The 27,813-nt window shown below is 37.3% G+C and overlaps 1 protein-coding gene across 1 annotated transcript in view; it reads right to left on the bottom strand.

The window, feature by feature from the left end:
* The window catches only part of GPR158 (G protein-coupled receptor 158), a 420,273-nt gene that overhangs the window by 369,347 nt on the left and 23,113 nt on the right, over window positions 1-27,813 (bottom strand). The window contains exon 2 of the mRNA XM_002750100.6: window positions 9,153-9,258. Coding sequence (XP_002750146.3) covers window positions 9,153-9,258 — 106 coding nt within the window. The remainder of the gene's footprint in view (window positions 1-9,152; window positions 9,259-27,813) is intronic.

Here is a 27,813-nt window from a genome sequence, read left to right as displayed (position 1 = left end):
GTAAGTATCCATATAACAGCTATTTTGATATTTGAAGACAGTTATCAGATCATCCACGAGTCTTCTATTTCCTGGAAAAAAATTCCCAGTTTCTTTGATTCTTCAAAAAGTAAAAGTTTCAAATTCCTTCATAATACAAATGTTCTCTTCAGAGTGATTCCACTTTATCTATACACAGTTTAATGTATGGGAACTGAAACCTGTCATATTATTTTAGGTATTGTCTGCTAAGTTCTGAATATAGTAGAGATGGGATCCTCCCCAGATCTAGAGAACAACCTCAGACTATGTTGGCTTTTACTATGGTTTTGCAGCCACTCCATACTGTTGACTTATTTTCAACTTTCAATTATCCTCCCAAATAGTGTTCACATGTGATCAAACCAAACCACATCAATCTTGCCATGCTCAAAAAGATACGAACTTTGATTAACATTCAGGATCTTACCTTTGCTCTGATTAACTTTCATTGTGGTGGAGCTGTCCATTGCTCTAACCCAGCAACATCTCTTTAGTCTCTGATATTAACTTTGAATGAATTTGTTATTCTTAACTATGTGTCTCCTGTACCATTATTCAAAGAACAGATGAACATTCTGACCAGCACAAAGCCCCACATAAAGCCCTATAAAGCTACCATAACCTTCGCTGAAAGTTAGTATCACTCCGTTCAATCACTTAAAACACAAATCCAGGACCTATAGGAATTCTAATTCCTCTACTACTAAGAAGGATGCTGGATTTTCACAGCAATTACTTTACAGAACACCAAAGCAGCATGTCTAAAGTGATGCCTGGTATAGGGTGTCACCTCTCCTACCAATTTCCAAGGTTAAATGTAGTTTGTAATCTAAAATACCTCGTACATCCTCACTTCTAATCCTAAATGAATTCCTCTGGCTATATGTTTACTAGATAGCAAAACGTATATGATCGTAGTAAAACAAAAATAGGCCTAGAATCAGATAAATCTGGATTCTAATCCCAGTTTTACCAACTACTATTTGCATAATTATTTAGCCTGTCTTAGCCTGGCTTTCTCATCAGTAAAATAGAGGCTTTCAAGATTAAAGAAACGCATATAAAGCACACAGACCAATTTTTGACCCAAACCAAGCACTACCAAGTAGTTACAGCCATTATTAGTGTTAAAATTAAAAAGAAGCTTTATTTTTCAGATTTTGATAAAATCTATTGAGTTGAAACAAGAGAAAAGTCAAATATACCCAGAGTTTTTACTGTGAATTCATCTGCTTCCTACTGCAACCTTCAACTTGGGGTTATTTGCATTAGCAATCCTCACTATGATCCACAAAGGAGAAAGGAGTCTCTAAATATAGAGATGAATCTACCACCTCCTCACAGATATGCTCAAGGTTCTTCCAATTGTCCTTCATCATCTTCTTCCCAACTCCACACAAGTTCTAGATAGAGACACCACCAACATTTACAAGATAAGACAGATTTTTCTTTCGAGGTTGCCTATGCCCTCTTGCCTTTAATCTACCCTCCTTTTACAAACTATGACCTAGCTTATATAAACACCTTGTACACATCTCCACAGTTATAAATTTCACTTCTCAAAACTAAAGGGCTCACATTCAGGGGGAAAAAACATTGGCTGCTTCTTACCAAGCCTCTACTCATCTACTCAATACATGCCAGAAAGCCTTCCTTACAAATGTCACTCTTCTCTGTACCCCCAAATGCTTACTAACCTTTACACCATACTGGAGAACCTGTTTATTTTCTTTATGTATAATGAGCATCATTCTACATCAATGAGTGAATAGTATTCATTTTAAGTAGCACAATGGTATATTATTTGGATGCATTGTAATTTAGTTACCCAATTCATTAATATACATTTGTTTCTAAATTTTTGCCCACAATACTGTAATAAGTAGTGTAGTATGTATATATTTATGAATTATATGTTTTAGAATTTTCTAATGTTTTCTTAGATAAACTATATTTTTTAAGAAATGATGTCTCACTGTTGCCCAGGCTGGAGTGCAGAGATGCAATCACAGCTCACTGTAGCCTCAAACTTCTGGGCTCAAAAGATCCAACAGCCTCAGCCTCCAGAGTAGCTGGAACTACAAGCATGTGCCACAAAGCCTTGCTCATCTTTAAAATTTTTTTGTAGAGACAGGGTCTCACTATGTTCCCAAGGCTTAGATAAAGTATTTAAAGTAAAAGTAGGGGAAAAAAGGTAGAACAAAGAAGAGTGCATTTTTAACAATGATACATTTTTATCATATTGTCAAAAATTCTTTAACAATTTACATTCCTACCAATAACACATAATATTCTCACCAACACTCAGTACAATTTTTTACTGTTTGCCAATCCCATAAGTAAATTCCTGCACTTCTTAAATATGTGTGAAGACTTCTCTTTTATAAGTCTTGTGTCTCAGAAATTAATATATGATATTTTAGTACATGCTACCTAGAAAATTTAGTAGATAAAAAAGTTAAACTCAATTGCTATATTTCTAAGTCCTCTGGTTGCCTCTAGAATGCAATGATTTCTTTTAAATTATAGATTTCCTCTGTCTTATTCACCACTGTATCCCTAGGACCTAAAACAATGAATTTGAAATAATGTTATAAAAGGCATCCCATGGAAAAGATAGCATAGATTTATTAGCCATAAGAAGAAGAATTATTAATAATAATAGTTCAGCAAACTTTTAAAGTGGCCTCAAAGAGAGAAGCCTAGTACACCTAATTACATGTGAATAGACTGCAGTCAGAATTGGGTTGCATGAGACAGTGATGGAAACAGTGATTTAGTATTTAACCAGAACACAACACACAAATAGCTTACAACTGTATGTAAGGAAAGATGTATTGTGTTCTAATAGTAAAAGAGATGTCTAGACAACAAGGAAATAGTTTAATGTCACTTAGTTTCCTAAGAAACAGATCTTCTCTCTCTCTTTCCCCCAACCACAAGATGGTGATAGCCACTGGTGAACTCTTGGCTCAGTTGCTGGAAACAGTCAGACCTCCCTTAACTGACATATTAGGCCCCCCAGGTCAGTGTTTTTTGGCACAGTGATTTCTAACCCTAGCTTTGAAACAATTCTAGAATCTCTATTCCAAATAACTCTTGAGAGCATAGTGGAAAACTCAGAAAACTATTATTGGTTTCTATTAATTTTAAAAAGAAAGACTGTAACAAAATCACACAAGATAGGCGTTAGAATTCCAAAAACAAATAAGGGTCCAGATAGTGGTGGAATGGCCCAGCCTGCTAAGGCAAGGATACGTGACTGAAACAGAGAATTAGCTTAGAAAAAGAAGACTTAGAAGGTAGCTAACAGCATTTTTCAAATACCTGAAAGGCAACTACTACAAAAAAAATTATTTTTATTTTGGGCAATTGGTCAAAAACAATGGCCATGTATTATATATAGGGAAGCCGACTAACAACAACAAATTGTCTCCATTAATTCAACGGTGTCAGGTACTGTGCTACACACAAATGAACACCTGATCATTGTCCCACATTCCAAAAGAAGAGTGTGACTTTAAATTAAATAACAACATTTCATACTAGTAATAAGAGACAAGAGAAGTTGTGCTACAAATACAATTAAAATGTAAATATCCACAATGATTACTGGTGTTTATTCCTCACTTACTGAAAGACTGTTAGTTTCCAGTGTGAAATAATGGCATTAAAATGGTTTGCAACATTCTCATTACTTAGTTTCAATTGCACTAATGTAGTAGATTATAAGAAGATTGCATAAGACAAAATTAATTTCAAGTTTGTCCTTAAATGTCCCTCAGTGAATTTTAAGGCAAAGTTACTGACTCAAGTGTACAAGGAAAGTCAGGGATTTGAAAGATTTTAACAACCTACGTGGCTTGACTACACTATAAGCTAGACTGTATCCTGGAGCAGAGCTGTCCACTGTACTTTTCAATATGGCAGCCACTAGCTACATGGGCTATCTAGTGCTTGAAATCAGGTTAGTGAGGCCAGAAACTTTCTTTTTTTAATTTCGTTTAATTTTAATTGATTTAAACTTTAAAAGCAACATGCGGCTAGTGGCTATCATACTAGACAGCATGGCTCTGGAGACAGGTGAACAATAATATTTGTTAAACAGAAATTTTCTGGAGAAAAAAACAATGGTGAGATAGCAGCCACAGGATGAAACTAACATATAGCTATTAAGTGATTTACTAAATGAAAAGTTAAATTAAATGAAAGCTCTCTAGAAAAGTACTCTAAACCCTGTTGTAGTCAAATGAGTAAGTTACATTTTATACATAAGAGGGTTTTCCTGCTTTCTTTGAGTCTTTGCATTCTATTCCTCTTCTCATATACCATTTGATGAGCCTTCTTACCTTTTTAACCTTCTTTAAAATTTATCTTTAGAGGTTCATTAAACTTCTATCTAATGGAGTAGTGAAGAGTTACAAATAGATTTTTCACCCAATACATTCCACAGAAAAGAGGATATAAGGGAAACTTAGAGCAACAGAACACCAATGACTGAGGTGTAACACGACCACTCCAGTGAATCTGACATCTTCAAAAAGTGTTCTCCAAAACAGAGTAAATGCGACTTTAATTGGAATGCAAGAAGAAAAGACTAGAACTTCTGTTTACATTTAACTTTTTAACAAAAGAAATAGCAGCTGTTAAGCCTTCTTATATTTAGGACTTGGAGTAATATTAACGCCCTCAGTCATACACTTCATATGATCACAAATCTGAGAAGGCACTAGAGACATCCTGAGGGAAAACTGGGCATTTCAAGACAGAAACACACTGACCATGATCACTAGGTTCTTTCATCTGCTTCAGTTTTCCCTTTATTGCCTTTGTATTTGGACATTTAGACAAATTTTTAGAGTATATTGTTTTAAAGTGTAAAATATTTATGATTCTTCATGAGATGGTGTGTGACCCACTAAATCTTCCCCCATAAAGATTCTCTGATTATCTCAAAATGAACTGCTCACTTCTGAGCTTAAAGATTGGTTATACCTTGCTCTTTACAAAAAAGGCAAATGTTCCAAATTTGCAGATCCATTCTGGGATAGCAAGTGGTTGGTTTCCAATAGTGTCTATGAGACAGGTATTTTAGAAATAAATAAATAAGCCATTTCTTCAAAGCCATTGTAACAATCCATGAGCAGGTCTTTTCAAGCGAATGTTTGGAAAATGGATATTTGAAAATGTTTTCAGTGTTAAGTGGTTTTTGTTGCCAAAAGCTATAAATATTCACATACCTCTACAGTTTAAACTTGGAAATAAAATGTCCTACTCTGCTTTAATATATTTTACATGAAGAGATTCAATGGGTTTTTAACCTATTCCTTTAAAATATTAAAATGTCCAGCTTTCAAATTAGTTTACAAGGACCAATTGATATCAGGTAAAATGAAGAATTGCCAGCTGTATCTCTGCAAATAAAACCTCTGCAAAAATTGGTAGCTAAAACTAGAAAATGAACATTACAATTTAGCAAACACAGTTGACGATGTATTTCTTCAATTTGGACTGATATATCCTCGTGAGGAATCTTTCAACCATGACAGATATTAAAACTAAGTATCAAAATAAAGTGAACTTAGAGACCTCTGAATCACTGCCTTACTAAATATTCAACTAAGATCTCCAAAAATTATGACATAATCACTAAAAATTTTATTAAAATTATAAATCAATTATATTGCTTAAAAATGTAATTATTTTAACAAATACAGTTTACATTAAAATATGATTTCATCTTCATTTCAATCTTGTTTTCTGATTTATAATATCCTTAATATAAAAATATAACTGAAGATGTATATGCTTTCTAAATTTAAAATATATATGTAAGATGGACTGAGGTTTAAAAGATATTTACTAATGGAATATAACCACAAAGTTTCCAGGATACTGTCTGAATACTTCCTATTTCAAACAATGGTTTTTTAAAATTTCTTATAGTGGAAACAAAACAAAAGAAAATCTTTAAAACAAAAATTAATACCAATTAATTTTACGTTTAAACTATTCTGCAGGAAAGGATTTTATATACTCAAACATTGATATGAAAACGTCAAGAAGCTTTTAAATAGATAATGAAAACTGACCAATCCATTTCGCAGTAATCTAGGTCAGTTACGAAGACATGTCCTTCAAAAAATGCTTAATGGCCTCTTAGACCTTGTAAAGCCTGAACTCATTGAGAAAGTATTTTCTTCATGAACCATTTCATTTCTTTCTAAAATCCCCCTGAGGCTTTTGCCATTGGTTCCATATTACCTATTTCCAATGTCAGACCTGATGTTCTGGTTTACATACCCTAGAGGCTGGAAAGTTTTCCAACATTGCTAGAAAAAATTTTACAGTGAAAAGTTTGCTTCACTTAGAACTTTGAAGTTTGTAACTTTGTCTATTGTTTACAAGAGAAGAATATTAAACATTAGCAAGATGAAACCCACTTTAAACCAAGATGAGTGTCTTTATTTCTAAAGAGATGGACATCCATAAAGACAGGATCCTACATCCTACAAATGTGGATCATGTTAATGCTTCCCAAAATAAGCCAGTTTACACAGCGATCCTGGGGTGGTAACGGGGGGGTGGGGGTTACAAAGAATAAAGTAGAAACAGAACACATGAAAAACGCCACAAGCAAGAGATTTTCCTTCTGTTTTCCTAAGCAGTAAAAACCTCCAGAGAAGCCAGCTTCTAATGTCTAACTCACATCCGTTTAAGAAAGGAATTGAAAGACTATTCCCCTAGTAACTACACTGAGGATGTGGTTTGGAACTGTCGCAGGTGCCTAGAGTGACCTGTACAAATGATATGACCTTGGAGAAGCCCAATAAAATGTATGAAGAGTTCCAGGACAGACCTGTGCAAGGAAAACTACCCCCATGAGGGCCTCCTGAGCACAGCCCATGACACAAAAATTCTTCACTCCCAACTCCAGTACCTGGATAAGAGTGACACAGAGTGCAAGCTGAACATACGCTCTACAGATCCACTGTTTTGGTAATAGTTTTTGATCACTGAGCCTCTTTCTATAACATTTTCAAATGAAACTGTAGAGTATTTTTTCCACTTTTTAAAGTAGGAATGTAATAAATACAATGCTCCCATACATAATACCAAAAGTTATAAATTTCAACCTAATCTTTGTTCATCAGAATAGAGAATAATATTTTATCTTTAAATAATCTAGTTTATTTCAAAGCGTTAAAAAGACACAAAACCCAGAAAATGAATAATCCTGATAGAATGAAAATAAATCAATCTTCCAAAAAGAGAATGAGGTTCTTATACTATGACCATCTAATCAAATAAACAGATGCACTCTAAGGACACAAAACCACGCCATGATTATTACAGGCAAGCAGCAACTGTAACAAACTTAAAAGTAAGTATCTCCTTGTTTCTAGGCAGACTGCTTATTGAACCACCCAGCAGCACCACCAACACAAGGCTATACAGAAATGAACACACACCGATCAATATCCACAGTATGACACCCATGCAGAAAAAAGTCCACTCTAGCTAAAAACAACAGTAAGTGGCTATCTGCTCTTACCAAAACAGTATTGCTCTGGACTTTGGCATGGAGATGATAATCAGGCTAAAGATATTCATCAAGCCAAGTGATTGAAATTCATATCTTAGACTAATGCCAGAATCATCCAAAGTGGAGGCTCAGAAATGTTCAAAACCGTAAGAACAATTAAAGGACAAAAAGAAGAGCTCAATTTTTGTGAGTTAGCAAGCCAGAAGCACTAACATACATCATTGGGTCACAACTGAGTGAGGTGGAGGGATAGTGAGAGGCAACTGTGGATGGTAGTCTCTGCAGAGGTGCATGGAGGTGTGGGGATGTGTGGGAATGGGGGCAGGGGTGGGAAGGTATTAATGAAGCAGGGGATCATTGGGATGTGGTGGAGACATGTGATAGAGTTAGAGAGATATGGGGCATTATGGGAGCTTCTCATGGGTTAGGTGGCAAGAGGATTGAGGGATGTTGTGGAGAGTATAGTGGTGGGATGAAAGTGTATGTGGAATGTATGGCAGATGTGGGAAACACTGAAAAGATATTTGGGAGTGTGGGAGTGCAGGGGTATGTGGTTTGTGTGTGGCAGAAGTATGCATTATGGGTGTACACATGGTGAACATTCTCTGGGCATATATACATGTATATGCATGCATCTATACCTGTGTACCTGTCTGTGCACTTTTTTGTGTGTAATGGCACAAATAAGTGCTTATTAAATTTCCTTCTAATTTAAAATTCCTTCTTTAACATTACACTATGTACCATTGTCTTTCACAAATGGCAAAATTCAAACTAAAGATGTAAGTTACTACATTTGTGGAAATATCCCCTCTATTTTAAATAAAGCAAGCTGACTTTCCTCATAGACTCATGGATTGATGTTGGAATAGCCCAAGCATTTAAGATCAGAAACTTTATTTTATGTTTGTGTCATAGTTTGAGGACCTCGGATATAGACTACTAAAAATGAAATCACTAGTATGTCATATTGCTTCTCTGAAACTGCAAAAGACAAGTGATAGTCTTATTTCCAGAAGCATGATCTCCATGCCTGTTTCCTATCAACCAGAGTATCATCAAATCAAGCAAGAATAGACTAAAAACTGAACAAATACACACATATACACAACTCCTTTCTAAGACCCTGTACACTGTTTGCTACTTGTTTTCAAAATTGCCCCACCATACCTTCTCTAGTGCTCTTCTAGCAGATAGCAGTGTGTCTGAATAAATACCACCAATATTTTAATAAGCATCATATTCCATAAAAACAGGCATAATTTGGTTGACCCTTCCTGGGGCTATTTTCTCATCTCATGACTATTTTAAACGTCCAGCTCATTTTGAAGAACAGGGCCAGGCTTTGACTAAAGTCAGACTTCAGATGTAACCCTCGTATTGGCCTCCTTTCAGTCCCCAAATGAACAGCTGTTTTGCACCAATTTTATTTTCTACTCCTATTTCCGTTCATTTGGCAGCACTGAGACCTACACAGATTTTTTTCCCCAGTAAGATGCTCTTATTTAACCACGCAAATATAACATATTCAAATAATGCATTTCTGGGTTTCTCATTTCAGAGGATTTTATTTTCATCTTCTTACCTCTGAGTTGTTGAGGTGGCATTTATGAGTTCCTGAAAACCAGCCATCACTTGAGCATTGGTCAATGTCCACTTTCTGAAGATTTATGTCAACTTTCATGACACCCCTAGAAACAGAAAAGGATAAAAAGAATAAATTAATTGGAACATTTAGTATTTATCTGTATTTTATCCTTGAAATTAGACAAATTACCATAAAGAACACACCAAAAAGTTGTCAAATTTCCCACTCATGTTCAATCAAAGTATACCAGGAGAAGACACACAGCAGTAGAAAATCATTAAGTGTTGGTTTTATGTAAGTCTGAAGGCAAGGAGCTGTCTTCACTTCCTTATATAATGCCCGGTACATAATAGGTGCACAGTGAATGTGTGTTGATTGCCTGAACTTCAGGACAATATTGCTCTAGACACAGAAAATGTGACTCTGAAGTAACACTTGCTCTCAGAATCCCTTCTAGTAAAGTATATCAAAATGAACCCTTCACTTCATTTCCTTCTACTCCTATTTCCCATTGTAGGGCTAGGAAGATTGGGGAGTAGGGAGAAAAGTATCAGAAAGTAAGCATCTCTTTCCTCTTATCTCCCATTCTGGTAACTCTCAACAGATCTTTAGGTCTCCCAGTGTTATATGTTAAACATAGAGATTTGGATCACTACAGAAATGCTTCCTGCAATTTTTTTCTTTTAAATATGGAAATGAAGAGACTGCATTGCACTTAGCCATTTGAGAAGTGTCACTAAGAAAGACTACTCACAAATTCGGAGCCAGTCAAAAGCTAAATGGCAAAGAAAGCTCCAAGTTGGTCTAAAATTTCTCCACATTCTCCAACCAATCTTCTCTATATATTTTCCTAAGATTCCCTTTTTTCTGTTTTTTACCACCACCAAACCACTAGCAGCAGTTGCTGCAGAAATATCTGTCCAGTGCTGAACTATACCACTCCTGGACTTTATTGAAATAAGTAATGCTGAACTATCACACCTGGACTTTATTGAAATAAATCTTCCACATCTTGGGCCCTAAAGCTTTATAACATAGTTTTTCATAAACTTAAGTGTAAATACCCCACTAAAAACTATTAAAAGTTAAAAATACATTTTCAAGGTCCCACTTCCCCAATTTAAACAAATTTCATTATGATATTCCTCACATATATAAAACATAAAAAACAAATTCCTGATTTTATAGTTCTTGTAGCTGCAAACAATTCCACAGAATTACAAAATAAATGCAAACAAAACTATAAGACCAACAAAAACTAAATTTAAAATATTCATTTAAGAAAACAAAACATTACACTTGCCAAAACAAAATCACCTCTCATAACAGGAATACAGTACTATTAGTTCAGCAATCCTATTTTGCCACACATCTTACGACTCATTTCTCTCATCTCTTTTCTCCTTTTAAACGACTGTGAAGCATTCTAACAGAATGGCTTAATGCCATTTGAGCTTCCTTTGGGGTGAATAAATCATTTACTTTTTCAGTCTGCCTCTGTTCTTTTCTTCACCTGTGAGAGAAATACTACATTATCTAGTGTTAACATGCTCAAAAGACACACAGAAATAAATGGGGACATTAAAACCTCCTGCAGTATTTGGTTTATCCAGATAAGCCAGAACATGTTCGAGTTGATTTTCTGGATTATCACAGAAATGAACACCCCAAAATTATACAAAACATGCAGATCTTTCAGAATAAACCCCATTTTGCAACATACTCCTGTTGTGGGCCATAATGCAATAAAATGAATGTTTACATGATAAATGGATTCCCAAGTAACCTAATTCCTTAAACCAGTTCACTCCTTTCCTCTTTCAACAAATATTTATTGTCTGGTATGTGCATATCACTGTAAGATATACGATGCAGGACAGAAAGGCAAACCTACCCCTAAGGAACACTAAAAGGCACAGGACATTTTGAAAATAACTGAAGTATGAAATGGACAATGGATGTTAAATTCTGGAGGATTTGGAAAGCTATCATTTAGAGGAAAGCCCCAGGGATTCATTAACCATTCACTGATTTACTGACTGCTTTCACTACTAGACCTTTCAATCAAACTATGTTCCACAAAGGTTAATCCAATCATGTAAGCCCACTTCCGGTTCTACTTTATGCGCTTTGGAAACAGCATTCTTTGATTCATTCAGTAAAGACTCACTGAGTGCCTACTACGTGCCAGAATTGCTCTTGGCCTTTGAAATGCATTACTAAGTAGGAACATAAAATCCTGCCTTCCTAGAGCTTAATTCTAGTATGGGACAGCAAATAGGCAAAACAAATGACTAAATTATACTATATTTTACAAAAATAAATAAATAAATCACTTCAAGCAGATTAAGAAGATAGAATAGAAAGATTTCAAAATTTTTTAAAGGTTGGCCAGGATAAGCCTCACTGAGGAGAGATTTCCAACTCAACAAAGTTCAAGGTATATACAGCAGGTTTATAAGCACACTCTAAATCACCAGTAACATAAAATTTCTCACTGGACTACTGTCACCCACCACATTTTGGTTTTCTTTCTTGAATATCTTATTTATAAAGTATTTGTAACTGGCAAACTAATCAATATGCATTTCTACTTGTTTCACAATTGTTAATAATAATGAGGTCAAGTTTTTCTCAACAATCCTGCTGCCATGGCAGTCCAGTTCCCAGACAGTGGAAATCTCAACATCTTCTAGCTTACCAGACAACTGGCTAACTTGGAAAATAAAAGGCTGCAATTACTGTGGTCATTTCCTTCCCTGAAGAAAACTGACTTCAGAAAAAGGCAGTTCAATTGTCTGAAAGCTTTAGCCCTTCATTCCAAGTTCATACATGGAAACTAAAAAGTCACCGTAGACCTCAAGCCTGGCTTGTGAAGCATTCCAGGCTTGCAAAAAACCACGAAAGATAATGAGCTAGGTTTCCCAGCTGGGAAATCAACGCTGAGGCTTCTTCATTAGAGCCTCAACCTGGGTGTGCAGAGACTTACAAAACCCTTGGAAAGGTGCTGTAGACTTCGTGTTGGGGCAAGCACAGGTCTGGGGGATGTAATGCAAGAAAACCATCTCTTTGTGAGGAAGAGCATCCTGCTGAGAGGGATGCAGAGACTGAACACCTAAGGAACCACGTGTCATGTCACAGACCAGGCCTGGCGAGAGCCCCACCACACCTGCCTCCCCCGAGGGGGCACCTCAGGGGCAGAAGTGCTGCTCCCATCCAGTAGGCAGGTACCGCTGGGAAATTCCGAGGGGAAGAAAGCCCATTGCTGGACAGTTCCTGTTTCATGGCCTCGGGACCGGAAAGCCAGAGTGAAAAAAAGCCTGTAGGGGCCTCCAGAGAATGGAAAATACAGCAAATAGGATCCCCCAAACACCTAGGTGCTCAACTACACTGCAGATCAGCATTTTCCTCTATTTGTCCATCAGTAGGACAAAAATCCCTGAAGAGGGATTCAGCCCATCAAGCACGATTTCCCTACTGGTCTTTCTCTGTGAATGGGCATTTCCAAGTCAAAGCAATGGCCAAGTGCCATAGGTTGGACTTCCTATGTGCTGCTTGTATCTTGACCCCTCTCTTCCATATACTTGGCCAATGCCTTGCTTGATGCCTTCATCTTTCAAGGGTTAAGAAATTTAATAGAGCTGAGCATGGTGACTCATGCCTATAATCCCAGCACTTTGGGAGGCCAAGGTGGGCGGATCACAAGGCCAAGAGACCGAGACCATCCTGACCATGGGGAAACCCTATCTCTACTAAAATACAAAAAAATAGCCAGGCATGGTGCATGCCATTAGTCCCAGCTACTTCAGAGGCTGACACAGGAGAATCACTTGAACCAGGAGGTAGGGTTGCAGAGAGCCAAGATTGCATCACTGCACTCCAGCCCGGCAATAGAGTAAGACTCCATCTCAAAAAAAAAAAATTAATAGAGACTTCTGCCAAGATAGCTAAACAGGAACAGCTCCGGTCCACAGTTCCCAGTGAGAGCAATCCAGAAGGTGAGTGATCTCCACATTTCCAACTACGGTACTAGGATTATCTCATTGGAAATGGTTAGACAGTAGGTACAACCCAAGGAGGGCAAGCCAAAGCAGGGTGGGGTGTTGCCTCACACAGGAAGTGCAAGGGACAGGAGAACTCCCTCTCCTAGACAAGGGAAGCCATTAGGGACTTATCCAGACACTCTGGCACTCTGGGCTCAGATACTGCTCTTTTCCCAGGATCTTCACAACCCGCAGACCTCCAGTGCCTACAATACCAGCACCCCGGGTTTCCAGCACAAACTGGGTGACCATCTTAGCCACAACATTTTTTTTCTCTCACATACCCCTGCGGCACCTGGAATGCCAGCAAGACAGAACCACTCATTCCCCTAAAAAAGGGGGCTGAAACCAGGAAGTGATCTGGCTCAGAAGGTCCCACCCCCACAAAGACCAGCAAGCTAAGATCCACTGGTTTGAAATTTCTTTTTTTTTTTTTTTTGAGACGGAGTTTCGCCTTTGTTACCCAGGCTGGAGTGCAATGGCGCGATCTCGGCTCACCGCAACCTCCACCTCCTGGGTTCAGGCAATTCTCCTGCCTCAGCCTCCTGAGCAGCTGGGATTACAGGCACGCGCCACCATGCCCAGCTAATTTTTTGTATCTTTAGTAGAGACAGGGTTTCACCATTTTGACCAGGATGGTCTCGATCTCTTGACCTCATGATCCACCCGCCTCGGCCTCCCAAAGTGCTGGGATTACAGGCTTGAGCCACCATGCCCGGCCGGTTTGAAATTTCTGCAGCCAACACAGCAGTCAGAGCTGGACTTGGGACAGGTCCAAGCTCAGAGGTGGGAGGGGCATCCACCATTGCTGGGGCTCAGGTAGGCAGTTTTAACCTAGCCTGTGTAACCATCACCTGGAAGTTTACACAGCAACTGGGTGGAGCCCATGGCAGCTAAGCAAGGCCTCTGCAGGCAGACTGTCAACTAGATTCCCTTCTTGCTAAACAGGGCATCTCTGAAAAAAGGCAGAAGCCCATCAGAGACTTATAAATAAAGCCCCTACCTTCCTGGGACAGAGCACCTGGGAAAAGGGGCAGTTGTGGGTTCCACTTCAGCAGACCTAAACATGCCTGCCTGGCAGCTCTGAAGGGAGGAACAGATCTCCCAGCACAGAGCTCAATCTCTGATAAGGGACACACTGCCTCCTCAAGTGGCTCCCTGAGCCCTGTTTATCCTTACTAGGAGACATCTCATACAGAAGAGCTCTGGCTGATATCTGGAGGATACCCCTCTGGGACAAAGCTACCAGTGGAAGGACCAAGCAGCAATCTTTGCTATTCTGCAGCCCCCACAGGTGATAGCCAGGCAAGCAGGGTCTGGAATAGACTTTCAGCAAACTCCAGCAGACCTGCAGCAGAGGGACCAGACTGTTAGAAGGAAAACTAACAAACAGAAAGCAATAGCTTCAACATCAACAGAAAGGATGCCCACTCAGAGACCCCATCCAAAAGTCACTAACTTCAAAGACCAAAGGCAAGTAAAATCCACAAAGATTGGAAGAAACCAATGCAAAAAGGCTGAAATCACCAAAAAACAAAATGCCTCTTCTCCTTCAAGGGATCACAACTCCTCACCAGCAAACAAAACCGGATGGAGAATGAGTTTGATGAATTGACAGAAGCAGGCTTCAGAAAGTGAGTAACAAACTTCCCCAAGTTAAAGGAGCATGTTCTAACCCAATGCAATGAAACTAAGAACCTTGAAAAAAGGTTAGCCAAAATGCTAACTAGAATAACCGGCATAGAGAATAACATGAACAACTTGATGGAGCTGAAAACCACAGCAGGAGAACTTTGTGAAGCATACACAAGTTTCAATGGCTAATCAATCAAGCAGAAAAAAAGATCAGAGATCGAAGATCCAACTCAATGAATTAAAGCAAGGCGGCAAGATTAGGGAAAAAAGTGAAACAAGATGAATCAAGCTTCTGAGAAATATGGGATTATGTGAAAACACCAAATCTATGTTTGATTGATGTACCTGAAAGTGACAGGGAAACTGAAACCAAGTTGGAAAACATTCTTCAGGATATTACGTAGGAGAACTTCCCCAACCTAGCAAGGCAGGCCAACATTCAAATTCAGGAAATACAGAAAACACCACAAAGATATTCAAGAAGAGCAACCCCAAAGCACATAATCATCATATTCACCAGCATTGAAATGAAAGGCAGCCAGAGAGAAAAGTCAGGTTACCCACAAAGGGAGGCCCATCAGACTAATAGCGGATCTCTCAGCAGAAACCCTACAAGCCAGAAGAGAATGGGGGCCAATATTCAACATTCTTAAATAATTTTCAACCCAGAATTTCATAACCAGCCAAACTAAGCTGCATAAGCAAAGGATAAATAAAATCATTTACGGACAAGCAACTGCTGAGAGATTTTGTCACCACCAGGTCTGCCTTACAAGAGCTCCTGAAGGAGGCACTAAACATGAAAAGAAACACCCAGTTCCAGCCACTCCAAAAACATAACAAATTGTAAAGACCATCAATACTATGAAGAAACCGCATCAATTAATGGGAAAAACAACCAGCTAGCATCAAAATGGCAGCATCAAATTCACACATAACAATATTAACCTTAAATGTAAATGGGCTAAATGCCCAATCAAAATACATAGATTGGCAAATTGGATAGAGAGTCAAGATCCATTGGTGTGCTGTATTCAGGAGACCCATCTCACATGCAAAGATAGACATAGGCTCAAAATAAAGAGATGGAGGAAGATTTACCATGCAAATGGAGAACAAAAAAAAAAAGCAGGAGTTACGATCCTATTCTCTGATAAAACAGACTTGAAACCAAGAAAGATCAGTGACAAAGAAGGGCATTACATAATGGTAAAGGGATGAATGCAACATGAAGAGCTAACTATCTTAAATATATATGCAACCAATATAGGAGCACCCAGATACATAAAGCAAGTTCTCAATGACCTATGAAGAGACTTAGAGACTCACACATAATAATAGTGGGAGACTTAAACACTCCACCGTCAGTATTAGATAAAGGAGACAGAAAATTAACAAGGATATTGAGGACTTGAACTCAGATCTGGACTAAACAAACCTAATAAACATCTACATAACTCTCCAACCCAAATCCACAGAATATATATTCTTCTCAGCACCACATTATACCTACTCTAAAACTGACCACATAATTGGAAGTAAAACACTCCTCAGCAAATGCAAAAGAACTGAAATTATAAGAAACAGTCTCTCAGACCACAGTGCAATCAAATTAGAACTCAGGATTAAGAAACTCACTCCAAACCACGTAACCACATGGAAACTGAGCAACCTGCTCCTGAATGACTATTGGATAAATAATAAAATGAAGATATACAGATGTTCTTCAAAACCAATGAGAATGAAGACACAATGTACCAGAATCTCTGGGACTTATCTAAAGTTGTGTCTAGACGGAAATTCACTAAATGCCCACAAAAGAAACATCTAAAATCAACACCCTAACATCACAATTAAAAGAACTAGAGAAGCAAGATCAAGCAAATTCAAAAGCTAGCAGAAGACAAGAAATAACTAAGATCAGAGCAGAACTGAAGAAGAACCCTTCAAAAAAAAAAGTCAATAAATCTAGGAGTTGGTTTTTTGAAAAGATCAACAGACAGACAGACTTCTAGCCAGACTAATAAAAACGAGAGAGAGAGAGAAGAATCAAATTGATGCAGTAAAAAATAATAAAGGGGATATCACCACTGATTCCACAAAAGTACAAACTACCATCAAAGATTACTACAAAAACACTTCTATGTAAATAAACCAGTGGGCCAGGCGTGGTGGCTCATGCATATAATCCCAGCACTTTGGGAGGCCGAGGCGGGTGGATCACAAGATCAAGAGATCGAGACCATCCTGGTCAACAAGGTGAGACCCCGTCTCTACTAAAAATGCAAAACTTAGCTGGGCGTGGTGGCGCGTGCTTGTAGTTCCAGCTACTTGGGAGGCTGAGGCAAAAGAATTGCTTGGACCCAGGAGGCAGAGGTTGTGGTGAGCTGAGATCGTGCCATTGTACTCCAGTCTAGGTAACAACAGCGAAATTCCACCTCAAAAAAAAAAAAAGTGAATCTAGTTCCTGGACACACCCTCCCAAGAATAAACCAGAAAGAAGTTGAATCCCTGAATAGACCAATAACAAGATCTGAAATTGACACAGCAATTAATGGCCTACTAACTAAAGAAAGTCCAGGACTAGATGGGTTCACAGCCAAATTCTACCAGAGTTACAAAGAAGAGCTTGTACCATACCTTCTGAAACTATTCCAAACAGAAAATGAGGGAATCCTCCCTCCCTAACTCATTTTATCAGACCAACATCATCCTTATACCAAAACCTGACAGACACACAACTAAAACAGAAAATTTCAGGCCAATATCCATGATGAACATCGAAAATCATCAATAAAATACTGGCAAACAAATCTAACAGCCCATCAAAAAGCTTATCCATCGTCATCAAGTCAGCTTCATCCTCAGGATGCAAGACTGGTTTAATGTACACAAATCCATAAACATAATCCATCACATAAGCAGAACCAAAGACACACACACAAAAAAAAAAAAAAAAAAAAAACATGATTATCTCAATAGATGCAGACAAGGCCCTCGATAAAATTCAACAGCGCTTTACACTAAAAAGCTTCAATAAACTAGGTATTGAAGGAACATATCTCAAAATTATAAGAGCTATTTATGACAAACCCACAGCCAATACATACTGAATGGGCAAAATCTGGAAGCATTCCCTTTGAAAACTGGCACAAGACAAAGATGCCCTCTCTCACCACTCCTATTCAACAGAGTATTGGAAGTTCTGGTCAGGGCAATCAGGCAAGAAAAGAGAAATACAGGGCATTCAATCAGGAAAAGAGGAAGTCAAATTGTTTCTATTTGCAGATGACATGATTGTAAATTTAGAAGACTGCATCGTCTTAGCCCGAAGATTTTCTCTTTTTTTGGTTTTTTTTTTTTTTTTTTTTTTTTTGAGATGGAGTTTCGCTCTTGTTACCCAGGCTGGAGTGCAATGGCGCGATCTCAGCTCACTGCAACCTCCGCCTCCTGGGTTCAGGCAATTCTCCTGCCTCAGCCTCCTGAGTAGCTGGGATTACAGGCATGCATCACCATGCCCAGCTAATTTTTTGTATTTTTAGTATAGACGGGGTTTCACCATGTTGACCAGGATGGTCTCGATTTCTTGACCTCGTGACCCACCCACCTCAGCCTCCCAAAGTGCTGGGATTACAGGCTTGAGCCCGAACATTTTCTAAGCTGATAAGCAACTTCAGCCTGGCCAGCCTGAACATTTTCTAAGCTGATAAGCAACTTCAGCAAAGTCTCAGGATACAAAATCAATGTGCAAAAATCACAAGCATTCATATACACTAACAACATACAGAGAGCCAAATCATAAGCAAACTCCCATTCACAATTGCTACAAAGGGAATCAAATAAAATACCTAGGAATACTACAAGAGATGTGAAGAACTTCTTCAAGGAGAACTACAAACAACTGCTCAAGGAAATAAGAGAGGACACAAACAGATGGAAAAACATTCCATGCTCATTGTTAGGAAGAATCAATATTGTGAAAATGGCCATACTGCCCAAAGTAATTTATACATTCATTGCTATCCCCATCAAGCTACCATTGATTTTTTTCACAGAATTGGAAAAAACTACCTTAAACTTCATATGAAACCAAAAACAGCCTGCATAGCCAAGATAATCCTGAGCAAAAAAAAAAAAAAAAAAAAAAAAAGCTGGAAGCATCACTACGTGACTTTAAAGTATACTATAAGGCTACAGTAATCAAAACAGCATGATACTGGTACCAAAACAGAGATACAGACCAATGAAACAGAACAGAGGCCTCAGAAATAGTGCCACACATCTACAACCATCCGATCTTTGATAAACCTGACGAAAGTAAGCAGTGGGGAAAGGATTCCCTATTTAATAAATTGTGTTGGGAAAACTGGCTAGTCATATGCAGAAAGCTGAAACTGGATCCCTTCCTTACACCTTATACAAAAATTAACTCCAGATGGATTAAAGATTTAAGCATAAGACTTAACACCATAAAAACCCTAGAAGAAAACCTAGGCAATGCCATTCAGGACACAGGCACAGGCAAGTACTTCATGACTAAAAAGCAATGGCAACAAAAGCCAAAATAAACAAATGAGATCTAATTAAACTTAAGAGCTTCTGCACAGCAAAAGAAACTATCAGTAGAGTGAACTGGTAACCAGCAGAATGGGAAAAAAATCTTTACAAGCTAACCATCTGACAAAGGGCTAATATCCAGAATCTACAAAGAACTTAAATGCAAAAGAAAAAAACAACCCCATCCACTTTTCAAGAGAAGACATTTATGCATCCAACAAACATATAAACAAAGTTCATCATCATTGGTCATTAGAGAAATGCAAATCAAAACCACATTGAGATACTATCTCACTCCAGTTAGAATGGCAATCATTAAAAAATCAGGAGACAGTAGATGCTAGAGAGGACGTAGAGAAATAGGAATGCTTTTACACTGTTGGTAGGAGTGTAAATTAGTTCAACCATTGTGGAAGACAGTGTGGTGATTCCTCAAGGATCTACAAATAGAAATTCCACTTGATCCCACAATCCCATTACTGGGTATATGCCCAAAGGATTGTAAATCATTCTATTATAAAGACACATGCATATGTATGTTTACTGTGGCATTGTTTACAATAACAAAGACTTGGAACAAACCCAAATGTTCATCAATGATAGACTGGATAAAGAAAATACGGTACATATACACCATGGAATACTATGCAGCCATAAAAAAGGATGAGTTCATATCCTTTGCAGGGACATGGATGAAGCTGGAAACCATCATTCTCAGCAAACTGACACAAGAACAGAAAACTAACCACCACATGTTCTCACTCCTAAGTGGGTATTGAACAATGAGAACACAGGGAGGGAAATATTACACACCAGGGCCTGTTGGGGGGTTGGGGGCTAGGGGAGAGATAGCATTAGGAGAAATACCTAATGTAAATGATGGGGTAATGGATGCAGCAAGCCACCATGGTATGTGTATACCTATGTAGCAAACTTGCACCTTCTGCACATGTACCCCAGAACTTAAAATAGAGCAATTTTTTTAAAAAGCAGTATTAGGATGAATTGCTCTCTAACAAACTTTGAAAAACTAAAAAAGGATAAGAAGGATAAGTTGATTGACAATGTAAAATGCCAGTTTGCCCCAAGAGTAAGAAAAAACTTTAATAGTGCAATAAGCATAAAAAATTTAAATCATTCACATCCCTGAAAGGTTCAGGCCTAGATGGCTTTATATACAAATTCTACCAAACTTTTAAGGAACAGTTCTGTTTTATGTTTTCACAGAAAAAAAAGAAAAAAAACACGCAGCTCGCTTTACGTGATTTTTATTCCAAACCACATCAGGGCAATAAAAAAAATGCACCCACATTTTAACTATGCATGTAGATTTAAGAGTCTTAAAGAACATATGAGCTAAACAAATGTTTAAATATATTAACATAAACATTATAATTATATTAACATATTATATAATTATATTAACATAACAAAATATATTAACAAATAAATAATTATTTGTCATGATACAGTGGAATATATATCAGAATGAATGGTTGTTTTAGCAGCTACAGAAAAATGCATCAACAAAATTTAAAATAGAAGAAATGAGGAAAATTATTTTAAATCAAACTAAAAAGGCATTTTATAAAGTTCAACACTAAATTAATTCTAATGGCAAACTACAAATCCAAGGAAGCTTTCTTAAATTGGTAAAGCTTATCTCCAGCAACATTTTTCTTAAGGAAGAAATTTTTTTAATATATTCCCTTTAAGGCAAGGATGCTTACTGTATCACTGATGCTATGTAACATAGTACTGAAATCTTGATTAATTCTGTAAGAACCAAAAAGAAAAAAAAAAAAACCTGAAAAAGAAGTCAGATGTAAAGATCAGAAGCAAAGACATTAAATTGTCATTATTTGTTCATGATATGATCATTTAACAATAAAATCAGCAGATAAATATCAGAACATTAAGAAAGTTCAGCAAAGCTGCCAGATACCAGAGCAAAGAACAAGAAGTATTAGCATTTCTCCACACTGACCATCTCATAAAAAAAGTATAACTAAAAAGACAACATTTAGAATAGTAACAAAACCTACAAATTCTCTAGTAGTTAATCAAGAATACACAAAAACCTCTATAGAAAAAATCTGAAAACTCTTAATTAACAATAAATGATCTGAATAAATGGAGACACATACTAAAATGGTTTGGATCTGTGTCCCTGCCCAAATATCATGTCAAATTGTGATCCCCATGTTGGAGGTGAGCCTGGTGGGAGGTGACTGGATCATGGAGGTGGATCCTTCATGAATGGCATAGCACCATCCCCTCAGTGCTGTTCCTGTGATGGTATGTTCTCACAAGTTCTGGTTGTTGAGAATTGTGTAGCACCTTCCCTGCACTGCTCTTGCTCCTCCCTTGTAAGATGCCTGCTCATGCTTTGCCTTCCACCATGAAACCTCCCTAGAAGCAGATGCTCCTATGCTTCCTGTACAGCCTGCAGAGAGTGAGCCAATTAAACCTCTTTTCCTTATAAATTACCTAGTCTGAGGTATTTCTTTATAGCAGTGCAAAATGGACTGACATACATGCCATTCTCTGAAAGGGGATAATGTCTTATAATACAAATGTCAATTCTTGTAATTCTTATCAAATGAAAGTACAAAATTAATGTACAGCCTATCGAAATTCTGTATGAATTTTTGAAAACTAGCTTATTTAAGTAGAATGATAAGAGTCAGCTGTGAAAAAGAAGAGGACTTGTCCAACCAAATACTGGAACATACTACCCAATTGTGGCAGACATGGAAAGCCGTGGAACAAAACAGAGAGCTCAGAGGCATACATACGGATATAAGACATGTCGAGGTATGATAAAGGAACCAGTATTAGGAATCTGGGCCGCTAATGGATAAATGTAACTGCTGGATCCCTACCCAATACCATGTACACAGGTATATTCCAAATGTTAACAACTTGACTGCAAAAGGCAAAACTATAAAGTCAGTAGTTGATAACATAAGAGAATATTTTTGTGACAGCATATTAAAAGATTTCATAAAAGCTCTGACTTGAATGTATCCCCCAGAGTTCATGTGTTAGAAACTTAATCCCCAGTGCAACAATGTTAAGACATGGGACCTTTAAGAGGTGATTGGTTTAAGAAGCGATTGGACCTTTAAGAGGTGATTAACCTCATGAATAATGTGGTTACTAAGGAAGTAGGTTTGTTATTAAAGCAAATATGGCCTCCTCTTGTGCATGTGCTCTCCCCATCCCTTTTTCTTCTACATGAGTAGGCTCTCTTGCCATTTCACCTCCTGCCACAGGATGACACAACAAGACTCTCACCAGGTGTGGTCCCCCAACAATGGACTTCCTGGCCTCTAGAACTGTGACCCAAATAAATTTATAATCATTTATTGTGAGCCAAATACATGTCTAATGATATTAATCACTATAAATTATCCAGTCTCAGGTACAGTTATAGTGGCACAAAACAGACTGAGACAACAAACAAAATCCAAAAGTATAAACACAAGGCAAAATTAAGTAAAAACGTCAGAAATTTTTTTTAATTCTGGTTTTCAAGGGAGGACATTGTGGACAAAGTTAACTGAAAGATGATGTATTAGATGATTCTGCAATGACTAACACTTACAATGATATAGTATCATGAATACAGCAAAATTTCTTGCAACTCAACAAATATATAGGAATTATCATAGGAAGTGGGCAAAGGATATAAACAGTGTACAAAAAAGTAAACTCAACAGGCTCACAAGCATATGAAGAGATGTTTGAGCACATTGGTAATCAGGAATGCAAATTTAAACAATAATGAAATATCACTTCTCATTTGTTAGACTGGCCAAAAAAAATTTTACAAAGCGATACAATGCCAAGTGTTGGCAGGAATGTGAGGCTATAGGAACCCTGCTGGTGGGTCTGGAGACTGATGCATGCTGTCTAGAAAGTAATCTTACAGTATTTAGTAAAACTGAGTTTACTCCTCCTTATGACTCAGAAATCCTGCTTTTGAATTTCTCTTTCAAAGAAATCTTCACTCATCCATAAAGGGGCATAGAACACACTCAGTAGAGAAATGGATTGATTGTGTATGTAGCAACATTAAGAGACTTTTAAAGCAGATTTGTGTGAATAGAATACAAAATAATGAGGCATCTAGCAACTACTTAATCAAAATTATTTCTACACAAAGTAGGATGTAAATGGAAGAATACACTTCACAGGCTACTTGTAAATGGGGTGGGATCAAGGCAAAGAAGATATCCTTTTGAAAATAGAATAAGAGTGATTTCCTTTTCATGACTGTGTAACTGTAAAGATTCTAGATTCTTATTTTAGTGACTTAAGTTGTAACTAAAGTCTTCTGTGGGTATCTTCCTGATCTGGGGCCTCTCATACTAAGAAAACATTGCTCACAAAAACAGCCTGCATCTCTATCATTTAGCTCGAGCCCATAACTACAAAAAGTACAAGAGAACCAAGAACACAGTTCTCCCAGGGCTTTAATGACAGAGAAAATATCTGGCAAATCTACCACAATTAGGCACGACCTCAGTACCAAAGTACTTGGTGTCTGCTTACTTAGCAAATATAAGCAGATAATCTGGGTTATTTGAGGATAAGACTAACTTTTCCTCTAACACATCTAAAACTTAAGTCACAAGCCATTGAGTAAACAAACCCAGGTGTCAAGACACCAGAAACCAGACAGGATTTGGAGCCAAAAATTAAACTAAAAACATAATAGCAACAATAACACTTCTTTTATCTGAAACACTTTTCAGTTATAAAATAGATTGTGTGTGTGCATGCACATGAGTGTGTGTCCTACTACATGTAAGGCTCTTTACTAGGTGTAGATGCAAAGTATAGGATATCATTTTTTAAAAGGTTTTGGTTTAATGGCAAGAAAAAAAAAACAGAAGTAAACATACAATTTATTCATTCATTTACACAACATACATTGAGCAATGAATTACCACTGTTGCTCTGTATTCTTTTCAGCCCTCTGATATGGCATTGTGCCATGATGAGAATATTCAAGAATATCAATGCAGTAAGCAGACACAGATCATTAAAAGGGTTGTCTTATAAGAGGAAGAGAGAGTGGTACACAGATCTAATAGTAATTAAAAAGAATAAAGGAGATAGAAAACCATATTCCATACAGTTTACATATTACACACTAAAGTCAGAGAACTGCCTAAAGAAAACAGGAAGTGACCTGCTCTCCTATATAGTCTCCAATAATCCCAAACCCAGGTTCTAATGGGCTGGCAGGTTAATTCAGGTGAAAGCAGGTTTGGGACCTACCTAATTTGAGTGTTTGTGGAGGCCACCATGTGGTCAGGAAACATTAAATATTCTTGGTGCCAGCACCATGCTACACAGTTCCAATGCTTCTCTGTTCTTTTACTTCTCAACACACACACACACACACACACACACACACACAAACACAAACACACAGACATTCACATAGAACTAAAGAATCTCATACTGAGAACAGTGGTTCTGTTGATCAGATGGTTAGTAGAAGAATATCATGTATACCAATATAAGATGTACAGGATGCAAATTTTGTTTATTCTTTTACAAAAGCCCCTTGAATACAATCATTTCTTTAGTTGTCAATGAACTTGTAAAACCTGTTTTCCTCCTCTTTCAATTATAGCACTGATGTAACTGAGAAAAAGTTGGTTTTTTTTCCAAAACTTTCCCTTTCTAAGTGCAACATTTGGTAAAATTAAAGTAAAAGCAGGAAACATAATCTCTGCATGTTTGCTAGAGATTGTCATTAGCATATAAAAATGTGAAAAACCAACTGAAATAACAATGATTACTAACTGACCAATAAGTCACGTGACTAAGGACCATAGTAAACACGTTCTATAAACCCTGCTCTGCACAATTGAATCTACTGTGTGGTAAACATTATATTTTAAACTCCTACAAATGTTTAGCACTTTCCAGTTTTCAAAGAACTTTTGACATATATTACCTCATTTTATCTTTACCAAACCATGGGGCACAAAATACATAGTTATCTTAATGATAGCATAAGAGTAAAATAATATCCAAAGCAGCTAACCAACATACAGAGAATATTAATTAGGAAAGGTAGCATTTATATTGCTATCCGATTTCTTAAAGATCTTGTAAATGAAAACACAAAGCCCACTAGTCAACCCCAAAACCTGCTTGTTCTGCCAGATATACCATTATAATTCTTTAAGTAGAATCATATAAAGTCAACCTAATAGTTAATACAACCTTATGCTCTATCCCAGGGTTTCTGAAGCCCTGGGCCATAGACCAGTCCATGCTCTGTTAGGAACCAGGCCGCACAACAGGAGGCAAGCAGCAGGTGAGAGAGCATTACCTTCTGAGCTTCACTTCCTGTCAGGTAAGCAGTGGCATTTGATTCTCACAGAAGCACAAACACTATTGTGAACTGCAAACACAAGGGATCTAGGTGACATGCTCCTTATGAGATCCTAATGCCTGATGATCTGAGGTGGAACAGTTTCATCCTGAAACCATTCCCCTTCTCCCACAGTCAATGGAAAAAATTGTCTTCCACAAAACCAGTCCCTGGTGCCGAAAAGGTTGGAGACCACTGTTCCATCTTACAATTTGGTTTAAAAAGGTGGGGAAAGCCCCAAAACAGTAATAGAGTCACAGCAAGAGATGAAATCTGTCCAGAAGCACCCATCAATGAGGCATACAGCAAAAAGGACCTGTTGAGAGAAGTGATCTGCCATGGGCCCTGAGCTTCCCATCATGGTCTTGCCGGATATGCCCAGAATGTCAAGCCCCAACAGCCACGTGGACCATTTCTAGAGCTGTGTTTTGCAGCAATCAACCTTGAGGGATGAGGTAATGTCTCTCCTCAGACAAAGAGCAGATTTCCTTCTGCTTAATGTAAAAGCAGTGAAGCTCTGAGTTCATAATTCCCCTCCTATAACACAAGCCATTCATGTGTAAGTATCAGTTATGGGCTCTCTGCATTGCTTCCATGGGACCTGAGCAAAAGTGGTAACTGGCACAGACAGACTTGAATCTCCAGAATAGTTAAGTTCTTTCTCTTTGATTTAGGAGTCTCATGTCTTCTGGAAACATCCATAAAATAGTGAAGAATTAGCTTGTTGGCTCACAAGTAAAATCTAGATAGGATCTACACTGCACCTTTACAAATCACCTGTCAATTACCCTACCTCTGGCAAGTAAATTTAACCATCAGAAGAAATCAAAGCTGCATTTCTAGTAAACCTTGAATACATGTACATAATAAGCAGTCATTAAAAATAGTGCTGCCAAATGATATTTAAAAAACTTTGAAATATTAATTAAAACACTGTATAGGATATTTGATATACATTCTTAGAAAACAAGAAAAATATTTTAACATACATGTTTTACAACAAAGACATCTACCAAAATGTTATCAGTGATTATCTCTGAGCATTAAGATTGTGGGTAATTAGAATTTTTCTTTTGGTTATTATTTTCTATAATTTCCAATTGAATAGGTATTTTTATAATAGAAAAAAGTTAAACTTTAAAACGAAAAAACATTTGGCTCCTTGAAAGTCCTTTAGAGTAACAGAGTTCACACTCTTCCAAACTTTCTCCTCTACCAGTTAAACAGGTTGTTCTTATCTCTAATCAACTTTTTCTTAAAACTCTGGATATTTAAGAAGCCACATTTGAATGTGAACTCAACACTTGAGCAAATGGACTAAACCAGTATCTATCTTCAGAACTCTCCTCCCAAAAACAGAATATATATTCTTTTCATCTGCACAAGGCGCATATTCTAAAATCATCTGAAGAATCAGTCATAAAACAACCCTCAGTGAACTAAAACAATATAACTAAAATGATACCAAACATACTCTCAGACTGCAGCACAATAAAAATAGAAATTAATACTAAGAAAACTGCTGACATCTATACAATTACATGGAAAGTAAACAACAATCTGCTTCTGAACTTCTGAATAACTTTTGGGTAACCAATTAAATTAAGGCAGAAATCAAAAAATTCTTTAAAATGAATGAGAACAAAGATGCAAAATGCCAAAATCTCTGGAATTTTGTTCCTCTGAACACAAGCTAAAGCAGTGTTAAGAGGAACATTTATAGTGCTAGCTGACCACATCAAAATAAGATCTCCAGTTAACAACCTAACATCACACATAAAGAAACTAGAGATGGCATAACTAGGAAAAATTAATTAATTAATTAAAAGAGACTAGGGAAACAAGAGCAAACAAACCCCAAGTTCAAAGGCAAGAAATAACCAAAATCAGACCTGAACTGAAGGAAATTGAGACATAAGAAACTATTCAAAAGATCAATGAATCCAGGAGTAAGTTTTTTGAAAAAATTAATAAAATAGACCACTAGTTAGACTAATAAAGAAAAAAAAAAGGAGATCCA

Source organism: Callithrix jacchus, chromosome 7 (genome assembly GCF_049354715.1).
Source record: "Callithrix jacchus isolate 240 chromosome 7, calJac240_pri, whole genome shotgun sequence".
Lineage (NCBI taxonomy): Eukaryota > Metazoa > Chordata > Mammalia > Primates > Cebidae > Callithrix > Callithrix jacchus.
The sequence above is the reverse complement of the archived record's forward strand: the minus strand, read 5'-3'. Positions and strand labels throughout refer to the sequence as shown.